General features: G+C 43.1%; 1 protein-coding gene across 1 annotated transcript in view; it reads right to left on the minus strand.

Annotated features, from left to right (window-relative positions):
- Nucleotides 1-14,211: 14,211 nt before the first annotated feature.
- Nucleotides 14,212-16,884, minus strand: part of SLC9A9 (solute carrier family 9, subfamily A (NHE9, cation proton antiporter 9), member 9) — a 652,487-nt gene continuing 649,814 nt past the window's right edge. Inside the window, exons 17-18 of the mRNA XM_012647423.1 lie at nt 15,845-15,950; nt 14,212-14,588 (exon numbers count right to left, since the gene is read on the minus strand). Coding sequence (XP_012502877.1) covers nt 14,361-14,588; nt 15,845-15,950 — 334 coding nt within the window. The 3' untranslated portion in view covers nt 14,212-14,360. The remainder of the gene's footprint in view (nt 14,589-15,844; nt 15,951-16,884) is intronic.

The following is a 16,884-nucleotide window of genomic DNA, read 5'->3' on the forward strand; positions in this document are numbered from 1 at the left end:
GTGAAAATCATAGTTAATACATTTCAAATGAATGACATGACTATGAACAAAATAGTACTGTTGCTTTACCTCTGAAACTGCCAAACTGCCTGCAGACCCTTGACAGATAACCGAGTCCTAAGCCTGTTTAAATACTGCTCTGGCCTCTGGCTACTGGAAATGCAGCCCAGGGACCAGCAGATCAGCACCACCTGGGAGCTGGCTGGAAAGGCAGCCCCTCAGGTCCCACACACACTTCCTGAATCTGCATTTTAACAAGATCCTCAGGGCATTCAAAGGCCCATTAAAGATTGAGAAGGGCTGTTCTGATGAGATGGATAGCAGGAGGGCTGACTTACTCTCTTAATAAAGAAAAGCAGCAGGCTTTTAAGGATGGCAGTAAACACCAACTTAATTGGCAAATCCTAATTGAATCAATCGCCTCCATTCCTAGCTGGTGCAAACTGGAGTGAGGGTGGGGCACAGGAGGGGGCTCTTGGTCAAGTTTCACCGTGAAAAGGATGTACTTCGAAGACCCCTGGGCAGGGATGGCTGGGCCAGGGCTGAGCCGAATCCCGATACCGCTCTCTCTGGATCTGGTGTTAATGAAAGGGAGGCAATTTGAAGCAACGTGGCGGCTGACGTTGCACGGTCATGGGGCTTGAAGGGAGCAGTTATTTTTTTCTTCCTTTGTTCAGGCAGCAGCTGTGGCTCCCTAAAATGATATCTCAAATGTGTTGCATGCCAGGAATTTAGAACTTGATGATTCACAGGTTTTGTGAGTTGGTGCTTTTATAGCCAGACAGTGGTCTCTGCGAGGCATGTAGTTACAGCTTGAGGCTTCAGAATTAGAATATAAATGATAGCAGCATCCTCATCACTTTGCAGTTACTTTTTAGCCTATATGCTCCTTATTGCCCCAGCAAACATGACAACACCTTTGCTGGCCCAGCCTGCTCATGCCCTTCCTTTTTCCTGGACTGTCCTCCCCAGGTTTTGAAATCTTTTATGGCCCATCTCGACTACTGGTTCCTCCGGGAAGCCTCTGATTTTCTGCAGCCGGTGACATCTCTGCCTCCTAAAAGTTCCTGTAATCTAGTGATTCTCAATCTTGGCTGTGCATTAGAATCACATGGGAAGTTTTAAAAACTCATGAATTGCAGGCCACAGCCGAGACCAATTAAGTCAGAATCTCTGGGGGTGGGGCCCAGGCAGCAGTCATTTTAAAAGCTCTCCAGGTGGGTCCAATGTACAGCTAGGGTGGAGAACCAGTACCATAATCCTTTTCCTTTTAGGGTTCCTCTTAAGCCTAACTCTGCTATGGATTACACAAGAGATCCTCATTTTTATTTGATCCTTATGCCCAGAATGTAAACTCCCAAAAGCCAGGGGCAGAATTTTCTCACCTGTGTTCCCCACAGCGTCTAGCACACTGTTTCTCCTTCCAGTCATTCACCCACCATGGGACACTGGAGTGACCACTGATCCTGATCAGAGGGGGTGTGGTTACTGCTATTCTCACTGCCACTATCACCTGCATTTCTGGATTCAGAACGGAGGTAGGGAAAGGCAGGTACGTATGTGCTGAGACTAGGAGAGCCAAAAGCTGTCTTCTAGGGCCTTTATCAATAAGCAAAGGCTTTTACTTTGTTAGAAAAAGTATACTTAACGCTATGGGTGGCTACAGACTACTACGTTTTGTTCCTTCAGGAACTTCTCGTTGGAATTATCTATTGCTGTGTGACAAATTACCCCAACATTTAGTGCTTAAGACAACAGTAAACATTTATTCCATAGTTTCTGTGGATCAGGAATCTGGAAGCAGCTTATCAGGATGGCCCTGGTTCAAGGTGTCCTGTGATGTTTCAGTCAAGACGTCAGGTGGGACTGTCATCCTCTGCGGGCCTGACTGGGTGAGGACTCACTTCCCAGGTGGCTCACTCACATGGCTGGCAAGTTGGTGCTGGCCATTGGCAAGTGGCTTCAATCTCCTGCCACATGAACTTCTCCACACAACTGTTTGGGTGTCTTCATGATATGGCAACTGATTTCCCCCAGAGTGAAGGTCCAGGATAGCAAAGCAGAAATTGAAAGACATTTTTATAATTATGAACCATTAACTCTACGCTATCCTATTGGCCATGTAGGTTAATGTGGGAGGGACGACACAAAAGACTTGCTTTTTGTTCACTGCAGGGGCTGTCAGTTAAGGGATCCTGCTTGATCCTCCAAAGGATAGGCCTGTGTTGTAGGCTGGCCAACCCAAAAACTGTGCCCCTGGGTGAATACGATTGGTGCAGAGGTAGGCATGTGACCCAAGCTAGCTAGTCACTGTATTGCTGGGATTTTGCTAGAGCAGTTGAGAGAAAGCCACCCTGGTGGTTCTTGTGATTTGGGGATTACTGGCTGTAAGAATGATGAAATCCCAGGGCAGTTGGTGGGCATCTTTGCCATTGCATTGGACCCTGCTGAGGATGAAGCTGAAATGGAGAGAGAAGGCAGACAGAGGCAGCATCTTGAAGACCTGGTTCAGGCCCTTATATTAATCCATATCAAAGCCAACTTCCTGGGCTTCTAACTTACACAAGCAAAGACTTTCTTCACCTGGATTGATCTAGGTTTCTGCCCATTAGTATCAAATGCATCTGGACTAACCCAGGGCCTGGAAGTCTGGGGTATCCTGGCTCACTCTGGGCCTCTGTCCTCTGCTCTGTTTGTGGTCATTCTACAGTCTCTGGCCTGACCACTATAAAGCTCATAAACCTGGGGTACATCTGCCTGTCTTCCTGCCTCAGTGCTGGGGCATTAAGGGTTCTTAGTGCATATTAACATACTTATGCTAAACTTTTCTGCAGCCCTGTATAGTGGAGAAATGAATTGTGGTCTTTGCAGCTATTCAGTCCTGGATTCAAAACCACCTCTGCCATTAATCAACTGAATGATCCTAGGCCAAGGGCTTACCATGTGTCTCTCAGGTCTATATAAAGCAAGGCTTGTACTCTGATGTTCCCAGGGTTGTTATAAGGAAAATTATTTATGGAAAAATGAGGCCCATATCAAAGGTTCATCTAATATTTGTTTCCTTTTCCTCCTCTTGTCATTTTTCCTTTTTTCCCTCTAGAAATAGTGCCAGGTTCAACTATGCCTGGCTGGGACAACTACCTAGCCAGGATTTAGTTCAGTTCTGTCTAATTAGCATATCCTGAATGCTTGCCATCTGCTAGATGATGAGTGGGCACTGGGGTTTCAGGGAGGGTGACTTGATAATCTCCCCTAACTGAGGGGGCCTGTAGGCCACATGGCATTGGTGAGTTTCAGAGTATGACTCTGTATTGCTTTAGGCCACCTTATGAAGGGAGGGGCATTTGGATCTGATCCCTTACATTAGGTCCTTGTTGAGGTGCTGCCTTCCCACCGACCAGCCCTGGTGGGGAGTGGGGAACAGAGGAAGATGCTGATGTGCAGAGAAACCGACCACTGTAGTGCTGCAGTCAGATGGTGCAGTCTTTGCTTTACCTAAGGCTGGCTTGTTGGAGCTCTTCTCTTCTCCCCACTTGTTGCTAAAACTAATCAATCCGTGTGATGAGGTGGGCCATCATGTCTCTGAATTATTAATAATATACTTTCTGGACTCTATCATTGCTCCTCTGTTCCTTGTTTATCCCATTAATGATGCCAACATCTGCAATGACTAACCTTGATTATCAGCAGTACATTGTAAGGGTTTAATAAATGTTTGTTGAGCAGAATGAATGACAGGTTGATGGACAACGTTTGGGAGGCACATAGAACCTTCCATATTAAGTAATTAAACTTCCTACTTCCCGATCCGCCCCCACATCTAGCCTAACATCTGCCCTGCCATGAGTAATGAATGGACCTGAACACTTCAAGTACTTCGAGATTTTTGCTTCAGGGCCATCCTTAGGAACATCAGTTCTCCTTGATTTGTGCTGTGGGTAGAGAAGGGGTAGGAGGCTGGATCAACACTGTAAGTAAATCAGGATATAGAATGGAATGTGTTTTAAAGAAATAAATCCCTGGAGTGCTCCTCTTAAAAACATTTGAGTTCACCAAATAATCTACTTATTTCACTTATTTTTGTGAACATTCTTCTTACAGCTTCCATCCTGTTCTAGTCTGGAGGGAGAAAAGGGGAGAGATTTATTGCAAAGAATTGGTGGCTTCTGTGATTGTGGGGCTGACCAGGCAAGTTTGATATCTGTAGCGCAGGCCACCAGGAAGGGCTGGCTGGAACTGTCTGGCATGATAGGAAGCTGCTGTCGACAGGTGGAATTCTTCCTTCCTCCTAGAAACCTCCCTTCTGTTATATGGCCTTTCAGCTGATCAAACCCAGCCCACCCAGGTTATCTGGCATAATCTTCTTTACTTAGTCAACTATTTGTAAACATTAATCATATCTACAAAATATACTTTCTCAGCAACACCTAGGTTAGTGTTTGATTGAATAGCCTGGGACCATATCCTAGCCAAATTGACAGACAAAAACGGCAACCACAGTCTACCCTTGTCCACTTGGCACCAATACATATCTTCTTAGATCATATGTAATCTCCAAATGAAGACAATAACAAAGTCACACTTCTCCTAATGCTGCAATTATCCTGTGTGCAATGGAAAACACATTAACTCTTTCCCCAGAAGAGAATGCAAAATTCTTACATGATTTTCATTTTTTTCTTTTGATTTTCTGTAATATGTAACTGTGATATAAAATTAACTATCATTAATATCTTAGAGAACAGCATATGAAAGGGAAGAAAAATATTTGCTTAACATTTATAATCCATAACAAAACAAGAAATAACTATTAAAGTCCTCATTTCTGCAACTGGTCATGTGGTTGTTGTTGGTATTTATAACTACCTTCTTTCTCTACCCATTCCATAGTCCCTTTGCACTCAGCAAGCACCTCAGCTAGTTATGGCTCTTAGGCTCTTAGAGTAACTCAAAACTTCATTCCTGAAAGTTCTGGGCCATTAACAGTTTTGCCTGAATTGGACTGTTGTAGTTTGACTTTAATCAAAGGACATGGTAATATTAAGAGATGACCTAAGGGATCTTCATTATTCTAGACATATTCTTTTTTTTACCTCTGTCCTAGAGTAGCAACCCAATTGGCAATCAGGATCAATAATCCCAGTCAGTACAGTAACTCCCTTCTTTGTCTGATTCAGATGCATGAGGACCCTAGACCAGTCTGGTGGCAGCCTCAACTTCTAGTTCAGTGGAATCATTGTTGTGCTTCCTGGTGGAAATATTCCTCCCTTTAGGACTAAGACTTCTAGACCAACAGAACATAAGGTTGTGGGAATAGGAAGCAAACCTTTTGCTAGTAGATCACTAGGGGTAATAGTAAGTGGGCTCCCAACTCCATTTCTTGATTCCTGGACCCGTGAATCCTAGCTATGGGAGAAACACCAGAGTCTAATATAAGACACTGATTTAGAGGATATACAGCCTCCTGGAAGGTATTGCCCAAGCCCTGGAAGGTATTGTCCCTTAGCTGACATGGTAACTAAGTCTTCAAAAGGCCATTCTATCAAGGCAGCAGCTTCAGGATAATGGGGAATATGTTAAGATTAGTGACATCCCTGAGTGTGGGCCCATTGCTGCACTTCATTTGCTGTGAAGTGAACTCCTTGATCGGAAACAGTGTTGTGTGTCATACCATGATGGTGGATAAGGCATTCTGTAAGTTGATGGGTGGTAGTTCTGGCAGAAGCATTGCTTGCAGGGAAGGGAAATCAATATCCAAGCAAGCATCTAGTCTAGTAAGAACAGAGTGTTATCCTTTCCATGATAGAAGTGGTCCAGTAAAATCAGTCTGTCACCAGAAAGCTGGGTGTCACCTCAGTGAAGGTGCCTTATGTGGAACTCAGTGTTGGTCTCTGCTGCTGGCAGATTGGTCACTCAGCAGTGGTGGTGGCCTTGGTGAGTGGCAGTCCCCATTGCTAAGCCCGTGTATAACCTCCATCCCTGCCATCTTGGCCACTTTGTTCATGAGACTATTGGGCAGACCAGTGACTGGGGAAAGAGGCTGACTGGTATCCACAGAATGGGCCATTCTTTTTACTTGATTATTAAAATCCACCTCTGCTGAGGTCATTATTTGGTGAGCATTCACATAGGACACAAATATCTTATTCTTCATATGTTCAGAGAGGTCTATGTACACACCTCTTTCGCGGACCTTGTCTCCAGTGTTCTACTTATGATCTAACTCCTAACCACCCAGCCAAACCCCTGGCCACAGGCCAGGAATTGGCATAGGCCCTTACCTTTGGCTATTTGTCCTTTAAACAAAGTGAACAGCCAGGTGCATTGCTCATTGGGAGGATTTTTCTTCACCTCTGTCCTTTAGGGATGTTCCAGAAAGAGACTGTAGTGCTATAGTTTTCTACTTTTGAGTGGTGCCTGCATAGTATGCAGAACCATTCATAAATTAGAGCTAAGTTTTCTTTTCCTCAGGAAATTGTTCACATGGAATTTCCCACGAGGCTATAGGTGCAGGCTGAGAGAAGTTAAAATAGAAGTGCTGTGGACATCTGGGCCACTTCCTCATGTAAATTGCACATGACTTCAGGGTCTGTTAGAGCCTGATCTCTGTACACCACTTCCATTTAATAACGGAATGCTGCTGTGTACACTCAACTTCGTCTTGGTGGGTCAGGTAACACCCTGTTCGTGATGGGCAGTTCAGATCACAAGGCAACTTTGTGGTCCATGGTTAAATATTCAGGCTCTACTAAGGCCCACTAGTAGGCCATGAGTCATTTCTCAAAAGGGAAGTATTTATCTGTAAAGGATGGCAGGGCTTTGATCCAAATTCCTAAGGGTCTGTGCTGTGATTCATCTGTAGGCACCTGCCACAGGCTTCAAACAGCATCTCCATCTGCCACTCTCACGTCAAATGCCATCAGACATGCTGGATCATATGGTCCGACTGTCAGAGCAGTCTATACTGCATCCTGGATCTGCTGAAGAGCCTGCTCTTGTTCTAGGCCCCCCTCAACACTAGCAGCTTTTCGGGTCATTTGGTGTTTTTGTTTTCTAGGGCTGTTGGAACAAATTACCACAATCTAACTGGACAGCTTAAAACAAGAAACTTATTCTCTCATAGTTTCAGAGGCCAGAAGTCTGAAATCAGTTAGTAGGGTTGGTTCCTTCTGAAGGCTTTGAGGGAAAGTCTGTTCCATGCCTCTCTCCTAGCTCATGGAGGTTATAGCAATCTTTGGCATTCCTGAGCTTATAGCTGCATTTTCCCAATCCCCGCCTCCATTGTCACATGGCCTTTTTCCTGAGTGTCTCTCTCTCCTTATAGGGACACCTGTCATTTGATTTAGGGCCCACTCAAATCCAATGTAACCTCATCTTAAGTTGATGACATTTGCAAGGTCACATTCATAGGTACCCTGTCTCTTTGGGGGACACAGTTCAACCCACAAGCTTGGTAAATGGGCTGAAGTAGCAAATGTGAAGATAGGTTACCTCTAAAATCTAAAGCCACTATGCATAGTGCCTTCTCTGGTTGTAGGAGGGCAGATGCAACAGCTTATCCTTCACCTCGCAGGGAATCTCAGCATGCCCACACCACTGGACCCCTGGCAGCTTCACTGAGGTTAAAGGCCCCTATATTTTTGTCAGATTTATTTTCCCGAATTTGACATGCAAATGTCTGACTGATGTGTCTACGGTAGTTTCTACTTCTTGCACATGAGGTCCAAATATCAATATAATGGACCACTGTGATATCTTGGAGAAGGGAAGGTGATCAAGGTCCCCGAGGACTAAGTTATGACCCATGGCTGAGAAGTTGACAGACCACTGAAGCAGGACAGTGAAAGTGTGTTGCTGGCCTTGCCAGCTGAAAGCAAACTGCTTCTGGTGGTTTTACTAACAAGTATTGAGAACAAAGCATTTGCCAGATCAATAGCTGCATACCAGGCACCAGGGGATGTGATAATTTTCTCAAGTCGACCATCATAGCTGGGAAGAGGTAGGGCAGGTGTGTAAGACCACAAGCACAACAACCACAGAAGTCAACATCTCTCTGTCTCCAATTTGTTCCCTGTGAATGCCAAATCTTGGATTCACAGTAGGATTCTCTAAGGGTGTTTCACAGGTGTGTACTCTGTCCATCTACTGAACTTAGCACTTCTCAGTTCTGTTCTTTTCCCTCTTTCTTCTTCTTATCAGTGGTTCTCCCCAGGGTGTGAGAATCACCTGCAGTGCCTTTTGAAGAAAAATATACTCGTCCTTCAGAGATTGTAGTCTAGTTCTTTTGCAGAGAGTGCATATCAGAATCTCTTTATAAGAGTTAAAGGTGAGGAGAGTCATGTGGCACTTAAACTCTTCCGTGAAGCTGCGATGCACATCTCATCCCTCCAAATACAGTAATTCCTTGGTATCTATGGGATGTTCATTCCAGGACCCTTGATAACCAAAATCTGGGGATGCTCAAGCCCCTTATGTAAAACTTCATAGTATTTGCATATAATCTATACACATCCTCCCGTATACTTTAACTGTCTCTAGATTACTTTAATACTTAATACAATGTAAATGCTATGTAAATAGTTGTTGTACTGTTTTGTTTTTATTGTTGTATTACAAATTTTTTCAAATATTTTTGATCTGAGGTTGATTGAATACCCGGATGCGGAACTCGTGGACATGGAGGGCTGACTGCATACATCTTCAGCCTAGATTTTCCTATTAAAGTTCAGATCCATTCAGCCAACACTTGGACATCTCCGTGTTACTTTCTATAGAAACTTCAGGCTCAACATCTTCAAAGCTGAATTCACTGGCTCTTTCTGAAACCTGTTACGTCTCCCAATTCCCTCTCAGTGAATGGAATCATCAACCAATCATCTGAGCCTTAAACTTGGGGTAATTCTGGGCTCCTCCAGCCTCCTTAACTTCCATATCCCATCAGTTATCAACTCTGTAGATTCTAGCTCTGAAACTTATGTGGAACCTGTCCTGTTGGTACTGCCCTAGCTGCATCTAGCCACTTCTCTGCTCGGCTACTGAAATAGTGTCCTAACTGGGCTGCTGCATCGCCTTCAGTCTCACTTGCACTCCATCTCCCCACAATCCGTGTAACTATCTTCTCTGATAAAAATATTTTAATAGCTCTCCATTCTCATGGGATCATGGCCCAGATGCCTTAGTTTGATCTACATTTCCAGCATTGCCTCTTATTCTTTCATTTTTTTCTCCCCACCCTCAAACAGATAAACAACCTGTATGGTAACTATGTGGAATAACAGTTCCTCTAACATGCCAGGCTGCTTCATACCCCTTTGTCTCTGCCCATGCTGTTGCCTTTGACTGGAATGCTTTCCGTATTCTAGTGATCCAGCCCACCTCCTGCCCCAGGAGCTGGCGTCAATCATGTCTGCTTAGTTAAAAACCTTTCAAGAGCTCATGCAAATGTAAGTACTACTTTGAAGTCTTTCTTCACCATGCCTTCTCCCCCTTCCCTGACCTTGAAGCCAGAGCCACACTCAGAATAGACCACATCTTCTTTCATGGCTCCTCCTTACCTTAGAATTCAACAACAATATCTATAGTACCTCAGTCACTTATATTTTTCATACCTTTACATTTATTTTAATAAACAGAGAATTCATAAGTGTAGTACCATTGCAAAAAATTAAAAATAATACAGATCAACCAAAAGGCTCTCTTGGTCTAGCCCTCCTCCTCCAGCCCACCTTTTGCATGTTAGTCTGCTATTATTCCAGACTGTTTTTTCACTAACACATCCTGGAAATATTTCCATGTGAGTGCGTATAGGACCATCCCTGTGCAGAGTATAATTGCTGCAGAGTATTCCCTAGTATGGTGTACTATAGTTTATTTAATTTTTTTTGAGGCAGTCTTGCTCTGTTGCCCAGGCTAGAGTGCCGTGGCATCAGCCTAGCTCACAGCAACCTCAAACTCCTGGGCTCAACCAATCCCCCCGGCTCAGCCTCCAGGGTAGCTGGGACTACAGGCATGTGCCACTATACCCAGCTAATTATATTTTCCATATATTTTTAGTTGTCCAGCTAATTTATTTCTATTTTAAGTAGAGATGGAGTCTCGCTCTTGCTCAGGCTGGTCTCGAACTCTGAGCTCAAACGATCCACCTGCCTCGGCCTCCCAGAGTGCTAGGATTACAGGCATGAGCCACTGCGCCCGGCCCTATTTAACTTTTTATTGTTGAATACTTTGGCTTTTCCCCCCAATATTTTACAATAAAAGTGCCACAATGAATATCATGCCAAGTATTTATTTTCTGCAGAGATGCCTAAAAGTAGAAACTCTGGATAGGTGTACACTTTTAATTCTATACATTCTTGGCATATTTTTGTATTTGGTAGTTTTTTGTCGTGTGCATTGGCTCTTTGTATATTCCGAAGAATCATCTTTAGTCTGATACACACACATACACAAAAGTATATATCTTTGTCCCATTTTGGTTTCTTGTTAAATTTGGTTTGTTTGTCATAAGAAATTTCATATTATATAGTCAAATCTGTCACTGTTTTTGGTTTGTGTCCTTCTCAAGGAGACTGTTCATATGCCAATGTTTATATATTTTCTTTAATTTTTGACCTATAGTTTTGTTTTTTATTTAGATGCTTATTACTTGGAATTTAGTTTTGCATATGTATTATATATAACTTTTCTTTTTCCAAATTGAAAAATTGGTCCATTTATCCTCATCTCAAATTGAAATGCCAAAATGCCATTTTTTATTAACTAAATTTCTAAATATATTCATGGGGTTCTGTTTTTGTACCTTTTATTAGATTTTCTTGATCTTGCTCCTTATTTCTGGGTCAATACCATACTGTTTTAGTTATTGTAGCTTTATTCTATGTTTTGCTATCTAATAATAAGGAATCATTTTTTTTAAGCTGCCTTCTAGTAGATACTTGGTGGATAAGGCTGAGTCATATTTGTCTGAATTTCGAGATCTTTTAGACAGTTTGCATCTATGTGTATTATTATTTTTTTATTTCAGCATATTATGGGCGTACAGATGATTAGGTTACGTATGATGCCCTTGCTCCCCCTCCCCCCCAAGTCTGAGCTTCAAGTGTGTCCATCCCTGGATCTATGTGTATTAAATGATGTAAATGAATCAGCCAAGAAGATATTCGTGCTGTTGGTGCCATACCTTATATTCTTAAATTTTCGAAAAGATTGAGTGAAAGATTCAGCTTTCACTGTATTTCCTATTGTAGCTCAGCACTTGGAATGAGTACATAAAAATCTTATTTGGTTTTGAATAAACAATACATATATAGTATGCAAAACTCAAAAGGTACAAAAGTGAAAAGTCAAGTCCCCTAGTTCTTAAGAGGCAACCATACTGCCAGTTTCTCCTTTAACCTGCTAGAATGGTAGCATACCATCCCTTCTGTTTTATACTTTGCTGTTTTTATTTAACAATGTGTCTTGGAGATCATTCCATATCAGTACATATACTGTTTTATGAAATGGCTGTGCCATAGTGGATTTAACCAGGATGGCAATTCAGTTGTTTTACTAAACACCTTTCATAAGTATAATTTCTCACTTATCTAGAATAAAAGTTCTGCACATGAAATTGGTGGGTCAAAGGGCATTTAAAGTTTTAGCTTTGATTTATAATGTTAAATTGCCCTCTAAAAAGTTTCTAGAAACTTCATGAATGAAGACCCTGATATCACTTACCACCAGGCTTCAGACTTGCTCAGACATGCCCAGTACCATGGAGAACACCCCAGAGGCTCTATCCGGGACCCCGATAGTGAGTGGAAGTGTGTGTGCAATGTATATGTAAGAAGTTCAAGGAAGACCCATAAGTCAGTTAATTAATTTGAGTCCTGTTTAAAGCTCTCATAATGAGTGGAAGCATTAGTGGTTTGAATAAAACTCTTTTGCCTTTATTATTCCTTAGAAACTGGCAGTAAATAATAGGTTTGAATTTCAGTCCCGATGCTACTAATCAAAGCACAGAGCATTTAAGATCATAAATCATTATCTTTCACAACAGGAGCACAGAGGAAATTTGGTTTTATGAACTGCCAGCTGGGACACTAGCCTCTGTTTGGGTCTCAGAGTGATCCAGAGGGAAGGAGCCTGGAACACTGTCTCACAGATCGGGTGAGACACACCTTCCTCAGTCTTAGAGTATCTTGCCTTCCTGGAGTCGGCTGGCATATGTGACCCAGCTCGGATTAAATGCCCTTTATTATCGTGTTAGTAATGGCTCATGATATTAGAAGGGAAAGATTTTGTTTCTAAGCAGGAAGGCGGTTTTGCCTGTGGGGCAAGAGGCTATTTTCGCTACAAGAGTCGGTGCCAGTTTTAGATTGCGTACCCTCCCTACCTGATCTCACTCCCATCTGGTATGTCATTTCTCCCCCTTTCCACTCCTGCCCCCCACTAATGTTTGCCTTTTTTGGGGTGGATCTTCTTTGTCTGATGTCTTTCTCTACACAAAGAAAATGCCAAGTCTTCAAATCTTCCTTTTGAATGATGGAGGCAAAAATAAGATGAATCCTTATCTTTCGCCTTTTTCCCCTATATCTCCACTCCCTATTTTTGCAGCTTTGTGAATTCTAGTTGCCTCCAGTGGGAGAGGAGGAGGCTGTGCCACTGCTTGACTCAGGTTTCCCTCCTGTGGGACATCTTCCCAGCCCAACACCATCTCTTCATTCCTTCACTGACTTGTCGTGCCAGCCACTGTTGCTGTTCCCAGGCCCCGGGACCCTTGCATCTCCCTATGTCAGCTTTCAGTACCTGCTTCATCCACTATTCTGAGTACAAGAGCTTAGAACTGCCAATTATCTGGACAGAGAAAATGCCTTTAAACACAAAGCATTAGCCAACACAATTATACTTTATAACAAAATTTTATTAGGATTAAGTCAAATTAGAAAACTTCATGCTTCACCACTTGTCATATTTACCTGAAATGACAAAATTACACTTAGTAGTTGAATATAAAACAATGTGCCCAGATTCTACTGTTTGGAAAGCAAGAAAATTGCATATAGTAGTGTGCCTGACACCACCACGATAAATGTTTAAGGCCTAATAAGTGATCAGCAAAGCATTCGTTACTTTCAAGCTTTGGGTGCAAGGAAGATCTCATTCCCTATCTCCCTCAAAAGCAGACTCGTCATAGCCTGCATACCTAAGACTGGAGCTTGCTTTTTGGAATATCATATTAACATCTGTATTTATAAGAAGCTAGGCTTGAGGTATCTTATGGCTTAAAAGGCACAGGTCATGCAGCTGAATTAGAAGCTATCATGTTGATCTCTGGAATGTATGCCATGAGCCACACCTCATCCGGGGAAGTCCTGAGGCCCTGCCTTTAGCTCCTCAGCATGAACCATGCATGGTCAGCCCTGCTCCTCTCACCCCTGCTCCTGGCTGCTAATCAGCCATGAGTGCTAGAAGGGGGTGGGGTGGAGAGCTGGGGAGGTCGGGCTCCCGCATGGTTTCCTGCCATGTGGAAGACAACACGTGCTATGGAATCTTATTACTCAGCATACAGGGGACCTGCTGCAGAGCCAAGCAGTGACTCACATGCAAGCAAGGACAAGAGGCTCATTTTTTAGGTAAAACATGGTATTGGGTGGGTGGAGCCTGTTTTCCCTGAAAGGGATCCTACCAAACTGGAAAGTGGCACTGCATTTTGCAGCAGGACACACCCACCCAGCTATAAGCAACCCCTTGGAACAATGGGAGAAGTAGCATGGAAAGGATGCCAACAAGAACAGTAGGTTCCCCGACTTGGTGTGGGGTTCTGAGGCCATCAATAGTGGGCACTGAACACTTCTCTGAGCTCTGCACATAGTCCTGGGATCATTGAGAGCAAGTGGGTGTCAAGTCCCAAAACTTATCACTTACTAAGTAACTGGACATTACCTTCAGCTTAGGAGGAAAATGTTTAGTCGTAGAAACTCTTATTTTTAAACTTTCCCTAATAAAGGGAACAAAATCCAAAATCTAAGTGAAGGCCTGGAGAGCTGCATGCAGAGCAGAAATCCCCTGTAGACCCAGCACCACTGTCCCACCCTCCCAGCAGCTGGACTCCTGACTCCCCCACCCATGCCCCAGGAAATCCAGTAATAGAAATGGCGGCTTTCAAAAAATTAAACTCAGTTGCATAATATCGAGGGATGATAATAAATTCTCATTTCTTCAGGAACCAGAAGATATATGAGACGAGGCTTTGATTCTCTCCAATTTATGCTCTTAATACATTTCCAGCCTCTCCCCTACACTGCCTCATCAGCTTGGCTTATGCTCCTTAGTGAGCCTTGTATTACTTGTGATTACATCTGCACTCTTCGTGCCAATTAATTCAACTGGGATTGACCCGGAGTTTGCTCAAGCTTGAGTTCATAGCCTCCTAGGCCAAGGTCTCCCTCGTAAATGTTTTCCTTGCTGGGAGCCTGGGGTGAAGCTTTCTGGTCCAGACCCAGCCTTGCAGGAGGACTGCAGGGTGAGGGGGCTTGCTCCTGGTAATTCGCGGCCAGTTCGTCCTGGTTGACAATGCATTCCACATCATCCCCTTTTAGCTCTTCCTAGTGTTGGAAAGAGAGAGAGAGGTTACTTCATGATAAAGACGGAAAACAATAGCAGTCCTATGATGTAAGAAAACTAGGATATTTCCCTATTTGTACCTATCCTGTCTTGCCTTGGCTGAAGTTTCCTTGAGTCCGCACTGAAGACTTGACACTATACACAGCCACAGGGGTCTCTAGACCTAAGGTAAGAGGCATTAGAGAGCACACGCTAAGTGCCTCCTTGGCTTTAGACAGTAAAATGGAATTTGGCTATTTTTTCTATGGGGACTAGGGCTGAGAGGAGTTAGGAGGGATTCTTCATGTTGGTTTTGTAACACTCTTGCCTATCACAAAATTATCAAAACACAGTTTCTGTTATATTTCACCTCAAAAGTGTGTCCTCTCAGCATGTTTCTTGGGAGATGAGAGTCACAGGGCTAGAAATGGTTGGAAGTCACTGGATAAAGTCAGTGGATAATGCCAGAAATTAACTAGATCTGGCTAATAATAGTTTTCCTCATACAGAGGTTCCCTCGAAAGAAAGAATTGAAATCTCAACTCTTCTTCCATTGGCTTTGGGAAGGCCACCCTGAGTCACTTGCAGAAGGGGCCCTGGCTAGGTGACCTTGCAGCAGCGGCAGAGGTGCCCAGCCTTGGCCTGCACCAGGAGCCTGTGGGGCGCTTGTTAAACACAGCCGTGAAAGCTCAGCTCGCAGGTGGGGCCTGAGAAGGTGCATTTCTCACAAGTCCCCAGATAATGCTGAGGCTGCCGGTCAGGAGACCACACAGAGAACCACTGCCTTAGGCTGCTGTGCCCTGAACATGTCTGTGATGGGTTTTCTATGTTTACATAAGGGGTGGCCAGCTGGACAACCTCTAAGGGTACTTCCAACTCTAAGACCCTTGCTCTTCTCCAATTCCCTGACATTCTGATTTGTTGGTAATGATTCTAATTGCTTCTCAGTATATTTTTTGTTCCATCCCTTGAGCCATAAAGCATAGGCCTAATATTCAAAATCTCAAAACACAGCAGTTTGTGAGGACACATTACTACTTTTACATGTTCTAAGGTCATTTTATGGTTAAAAATGTTTAACAATAAAAATTTCATGTTTAAAAGAATGAGCCAACATCAGCAACAACTGACAAGAGAAACGCTTCTTGGTGCAGTGAATTTTTAAAATGCTTCCTCTTCAAGCCTGGCAGTAATAGGCTTGAGCTTTCTGGGCTCATGAATATTCACCAAGCCTGTCCCACATGGGATATTTACTCACCCCATAGGCCTGAGGACTAGTGAGTAGCCTGGAAATTGGACCACACCATTCAGGTAACGTTGTGGTCAGTGGAGGACCGGAGTGGGTTAAAATCGGTTTCAGGTATCTGGGAGGCCTGTTAAGGAATCCTTGTCAAAAGGAAGTTAGGATTTAGGAATTGCACACAGCACAAGCCTTTGCATGCTGTGGAAGAGACGGTTATGTTCACCTTTAAATCCCCTACTCCTTCATTTAGGAAGCAACTTGCCTTGCAAAAATTGCTGTTTATAATCTTTGTTACACATACCCCCAGCCCTCCTGATTTAGCTTTTAATCATGAAGAAATGGTGAGTGGACCACGACGAGTCAGGTGTAAATGTCCTCTTCCCATCCCCCACTCAATGTCTCATCTGTTTAGAGAATGCATTCTTAAGAATTACCTTAAACAATTGCATAAAAGATTGTTTTTTTGAAACTGCATGCACAGCTTAAACCACTAGTAATTTTCACAAAGGAGGTATTTCATAAAATGTTCAGTTATTTTAGAGCTGGGTGGTGAACACAGATTGTTTTCCAAAATACTTTATTTTCACTATTCAACACAGTCAATTTATACTTCATACTTCAATGCATTTGTATACAAAATTATGTAAATAAGCTGGTGCCAGGTTTATTCGATTGTCTAGCACCTGTCTTTCTCATCCCTTCATCCTAAAGTGCTCTAACAAGTTAAAAGAAAAACCTGTTCATCTAAAGCCATTATGTTTCCCTCCAATCTATCAATAATGAAATCCCCAGAGGCTGCCTCAGGTTGCCTCATTTTTTCTTTTTTTCTCAAAAAGAAAAGTAGTGGAATTATTTCACCATTCCATCACAAATGACTTTTAAGCTTTATATTATTTCCTCTGCTGGAGAATATTTCACCTCATCAAATTTCTGAAAAGCTGTAATAAATAGGGAAAAGGGGAAAATGGAAAGCAGTTAACGTTGGTTGGCCTGGGAAGATCCACAGCTGCCCCCAGGGACTCGGGGTGTAAGAAGCTCTGCTGGAGCCTGTCCGT

The sequence above is a fragment of the Propithecus coquereli genome, unplaced genomic scaffold (genome assembly GCF_000956105.1).
Source record: "Propithecus coquereli isolate 6110/MARCELLA unplaced genomic scaffold, Pcoq_1.0 Scaffold268, whole genome shotgun sequence".
NCBI lineage: Eukaryota > Metazoa > Chordata > Mammalia > Primates > Indriidae > Propithecus > Propithecus coquereli.